Genomic DNA, 5,553 nt, shown 5'->3' on the forward strand with positions numbered 1-5,553 from the left:
ATAAAACATTTACTATCTTGCTGATTTACAATTAGTACGATCCATCTTGCTGAAAACATGTCACCACTTTAATCTTTCATGCTTTACTAACGATCTTCTATGAAACACTAGGATGGATGTGATCTAAATTAATAGGGGTTTTTTATTAAAAATTTATACCTATTTTTAAACAAATAGACAGTTAATATTAAAAAAAAATATATCATTAGATAATAATTACATTAGAATCTTACCATTAATTTAAATATATTGAAATTTAAGTTTTTTAGAGTTATAATGAAAATACATCTTCTCTGGAAGATGTATCACCGTAAGATGATGCCAATGGTTGCCACTAAATCGTAGGGCAAAAATATATTGATGTTGTAATTGATATTGTAATTCTTCATTTCATCCCAAACGAACGATATGCTTACTGTAATTGAAAACAAAAGAAATTAATGGACAGCATATAAATATACACTCCTTTATTACCTCGAAACCACTCCACAAAAATAATGATGGCCAAAATTTATTTCCTGGATTGTAGAACAACACGACAAAGTATGGACTCATAAACATTTATAACCTAACCTCTCTATCAATTAACTCACCCATATTCGTAGTATGATAATTGGGGCTGGTCGGATTTTGGGTTTTGGGTGTTGTTTGGGTTTAGCTTCGAGCCCACCCTCTTTGTGACCTTTGGGCAACATTTTTGGTTCCCCACAACTTTCGCAGACTAGAAAGAAAGAAAGCCTTTAATATGTCATCATAATTAAACTGATATCGTTTCTTTAACATGTGATTCGCCAACCTGACAACAGCCCTACGATCCACCCCCAAAATTTCCTCCTGCGAGGTCAAACACGCCGCCGCCGCCGCCGCCACTCCGTGCCATCCAAGGAAGGGCTCTCTCTGTTTACTTCCGTCTTCCGTGCTGAACAAGTCCTCGTTCGTTTCGTGTAATGGCGGCGCCCTCACCACCCACCTTCACCGTCCGCCGGCAGGAGCCCGTTCTAGTGCCCCCCTCCGAGCCCACCCCTCACGAATTCAAGCGCCTTTCCGACATCGACGACCAAGACGGTCTGCGTACCCACATCCCCGTGATCCAGTTCTACCGCAACAGCGTCCCCTCCATCTCGACGACGGGAACCCGAGGAGGACATCGCGACCCCGCTAAGGTGATCCGCGAGGCCCTCAGGCGAGCACTCGTCTCCTACTACCCCTTGGCAGGACGGCTCCGGGAAGTCCCCGGAAGGAAGCTGGTGGTGGAGTGCACCGGCGAGGGGGTCTTGTTTGTCGAGGCCGACGCCGACATCAGCCTCGAGCAGTTCGGAGAGGCGCTGCACCCCCCGCTCCCTTTCTTGGGCGAGCTCCTCCACGACGTCCCTGGTTCGGGTGGCATCCTCCATTGCCCCTTGGTGCTGATGCAGGTTACCCGATTGCTCTGCGGTGGCTTCGTCGTGGCGCTCCGCTTGAACCACACCATGGCCGACGGCGCCGGCCTGGGCCAGTTCATGAACGCCGTCGGCGAGCTGGCTCGCGGCGCGGCCGCCCCGTCCGTATCCCCTGTGTGGGCGCGCGAGCTCCTGGAGGCGCGCATTCCTCCTCGCATCACCTGCGTCCACCGTGAGTACGACCCTGTGCCGCCGTCCGACGCGAGGGGCCCCGCCACCACCGTCGTCCCGCTTGACGACATGGTGCACCGCTCCTTCTTCTTCGGCAGAGCGGATGTCGCCGCGTTGAGGAGGTGCGTGCCTCCCCACCTCCGCGACAGATCCACCTTCGATATCCTGACCGCGTGCCTATGGAGGTGCCGCACGATCGCCATCAGCCCCGGCGACGAAGAGGAGGTCCGCGTCCTCTTCATCGTGAACGCGCGTGCGAAGCGCTTCGCCGGCCTGGGCCTGCCGGCCGGGTACTACGGGAACGCGATCGCCTACGCGACAGCGATCTCCACCGCCGGCGAGCTGTGCGCGAGGCCCGTGGGCTACGCCCTGGAGCTGGTGAAGGAGGCCAAGTCGATGGTGACGGAAGAGTACATGCGATCGGTGGTGGACCTGATGGTGCTGCGTGGACGGCCGCACTACAAGGTGCGGGGGTCGTACCTGGTGTCGGACGCGACGCGCTCCGGGCTGGAGCTGGTGGATTACGGGTGGGGGAAGCCGTTGTACGGCGGGCCGGCATGGGGCCGAGTGGCGAGTTTCCACTTCCGTTTCAGGAACAGCAAGGGGGAGGAAGGGGTGGTGGTTCCCCATTACCTACCCCGCACGACCATGGACAAGTTCGCCATGGAACTGCAGAAACTAATCGAGGAAGCTCCTCCGACGATGAGGAGTTCACTGTAGTTAAAAACTCGGACGACGTACTGCAAATAATTTTGTTATCACTAAATTACTATTATTATTATTATCTGAATCGGAAAAAGATAAAAAGTCACGAATAATAATGTGTTGTAGGTGATAACAACGTGTTGAGGAAAATCTCTTCCGCCATAACAACGTGTTGAGGAAAATCTTCCTCTATCGAGGGAAGAACATGCATAAATATAAAGGATCGTGTATTATTTCAATCAATGTAATCTTCTTCGGACTTGAGTTGTGATGGATGATTTTGACAACTTATTCTCATACTTGAGATATATCTCATAGTCAGTCAGCTTGTCATAGAGTTCTTGAAATGACATTGGTGAATCATATGTGCAACAGTACTTCCCTATGTACTTCCCTCTTGTTACATCGTTATGAGACTGAACAGGAGACTAAGCATGCGAGTGCGGGAACGATTGGCTAGGGTGGTTTGCAACTTGCACCAAGCTTCGACAACATTGTCACATGAAGAAATGAGTGGGCCTAGGGATCCAACGACCAAGGCTTGAATAGCTTAAAGGATGAGATGATCCTGGCATAACCATAATTTATGGTCCGGATTTAGTATTGGACTAGGTACGCTTGGGATGTTGAGCATCGCCGATAATCCTAGCGTAACCATAATTTATGGTCCGGATTTAGTACTAGATTGGGTGCGCTTGGAATGTTGAGCATCGCCGGTGGACAACGAAGAAAGCCATCGACATAGCCTAGAATATCATAGCTAAATAGTAGATTAAAGAATTGAATAGTTAAGATGTGTAGTTATCACCTTTGGATAATTTGAAGGGGATAAAAATTACTGCATTTATGGAGATAAGGCCTGTATGTGGGAAAGTACTATGGTTCCCTACACGAATAATAATGGGAGCATCAGAGATAGATGATGAGAATATATAAAGGACATGTATCAATATGTGGAAGCAACTAGAAGTCTGCATCAATGACAATGATTAGGGAGGAAGAGGTGTTGGTGGCAAATGGGTTGTGGGTTATGGTGGCAAATGGGTTGTGGGTTGTTGATCAATATTGACAATGATCAATATTGTGTAAAGTTGTAGTCTCTGTGCAGTAGTTCTACAGTTGGAAACTTGGAAATGGTTCCGGATGCTTCTTGTCGAGATGAAGAAGGTAGAGTAGGGGACAACAACTTGATAGAAGAGCATATCACTGTTGATGTAATTGATGTGACTGCTACGACAAAGAGGGCTGCTGTGGTTCTACTTCTGTAGGAAGAGGCAGAGGAAGGACGATAGTAAAGAATGTCGCTAGCGTAGGGAGGAGAAGAGGGTGTGGCGTGATGGCCCTTGTTCAGCTTCGAAGGAGACCGATGGAATGATCCTGGAGGACGTCCGTGGAAAACGCTGCAATGATAAGAGCTCGACGGAGGAAGATGCCACTGTTACTGCCACCTTTCGCCAGTCGAGATTAGGTGGAGTCGGGTCTACTCCGAGATATTTAAAAGTGGCATTAGCTCTGATACCATAGAAATAAAATAGAAAGAAGAAGATTGCATTGATTGAAATAATACACAATATTAGCTCTGATACCATAGAAATAAAATAGAAAGAAAAAGATTGCATTGATTGAAATAATACACAATATTTTCCTCAATAGAGGAAGATTTTCCTCAATAGATTTATGATATCTTATCATGCAGTTGGGGAGATATTGGTTGCTGTTGAGGTTGTTATCGTGGGAGATCTTTGACTGTTATGAATGCCTTTCTACAGGGGACCCTAACTGATTGTCTTCATGCAGCAGTCTCCTTGCTTCATCCACCCTCAATATCCAAAGCATATTTATAAACTACAAAAAACTATTTATGGACTTTGTCAGGCTCCAAGAGCTTGGTACATCGAACTTGGCTCATTTTTGGCATCAATTAGTTTCATCAACTCTATGTCCGATACCTCCTTATTTCTTTGTCACCAAATGGTAATATATTATATCTTTTGGTATATGTGGATGATATTATTGTCACAGGCAATAATTCTATGAAAATCAAGGCATTCCTCATGTATTTAGCAAATCGATTCTCCTTTAAAGATCTAGGAACTTTGAGCTATTTTTTGAAAGTGGAAGCAATATACACATCTTCCGAGCTCTTCCTATCACAACAAAAATATATTTAAGATCTATTATCTAAAATGAACATGCAATATGCAAAGACAGTTACAATACTTTTGTCTACTAGCGAGTCACTCAAACTATGTGATGGAAGCCCTACTACAGACCTAACTCAATACCATCAAGTCCTTAGCTCCTTATAATACTTATCTCTCACTCGTCTAGATATCTCATTTGCAGTTAATAAATTATCCCAATTCATGCATCGATCATCTACTATGCATTGGTCTGCAGTCAAACGAATATTGTGATATCTTCACGGGACTATCAATGCCTCTTTTTTCGTAAACACTCCTCCCTTCATCTTCATGCTTTTGCTGATGCTGATTAGGCAGATAATTTTGATAACAGAACATCTACATCGAGGTATATTCTCTTCCTTGGATCTAATCCAATAAGTTGGAGTTCCAAGAAGCAAAAGATAGTTATACGTTCAACAACTGAAGCTGGATACCGTGCTATTGTCATCACTATTGTATAACTCAATCAGGTCATGAATTTCCTCAAGGAACTTGACATCAATATTAACTCTACTCCTATAATATATATTATAGTAATAATGTCGAAGTCACTTATCTATGCGTCAATCCAGTATTCAAACTCAGTTATGATAATAATTACGAGTCCTCACATTTTTAGGAAAAAGAAGAATTTCATTTTATGATTCGGGAGGACGATAATTCTGTGTTTGTTCGAGAGCGGTGCTTCACATCGTCGAGGTCTTTTCTAATCAATTGGCATTCCAACCTTTCCTTTTAAAATAGTGTTCAATGTTCAATCTTCATCGTCGGATTGGTCTTCCATTCCTCCTCTTCCAAAGTTGGAATGATTCTCACCTCACCAACCCCTATGCAAATCCTTATAATTTTTTTATTGACCTCAATCGAATGAGTATCGGTAAGAGTTGAGGTTTCAATGGATTTAATATTAAATTCTATAAATTATTGAAGTTGGAGGTTTCAACTCCCTAATCTCATATTTTATTGCTAATAAGCCTAACCCTACGGGTATCAAACACTACAAACACATAATAACCTTCTATAATATCCATTTATAAACTCTTGTATGAACT

General features: G+C 44.4%; 1 protein-coding gene across 1 annotated transcript; it reads left to right on the forward strand.

Annotated features, from left to right (window-relative positions):
- Positions 1–776: 776 nt before the first annotated feature.
- LOC103973654 (benzyl alcohol O-benzoyltransferase) lies at positions 777–2,602 on the forward strand. The gene has a single exon (XM_009388286.3). It carries the CDS (start codon positions 948–950, stop codon positions 2,328–2,330), a length of 1,383 nt encoding a protein of 460 aa, XP_009386561.2. The 5' UTR covers positions 777–947; the 3' UTR covers positions 2,331–2,602.
- The last annotated feature ends 2,951 nt before the right edge of the window (positions 2,603–5,553 follow it).

The sequence above is a fragment of the Musa acuminata genome, chromosome BXJ3-5 (assembly GCF_036884655.1).
Source record: "Musa acuminata AAA Group cultivar baxijiao chromosome BXJ3-5, Cavendish_Baxijiao_AAA, whole genome shotgun sequence".
Taxonomy (NCBI): domain Eukaryota; kingdom Viridiplantae; phylum Streptophyta; class Magnoliopsida; order Zingiberales; family Musaceae; genus Musa; species Musa acuminata.

What these genes read in the sequence shown, in the direction of transcription:
- LOC103973654 (XM_009388286.3), top strand. Translation starts at nt 948, where the DNA reads ATGGCGGCGCCCTCACCACCCACCTTCACCGTCCGCCGGCAGGAGCCC.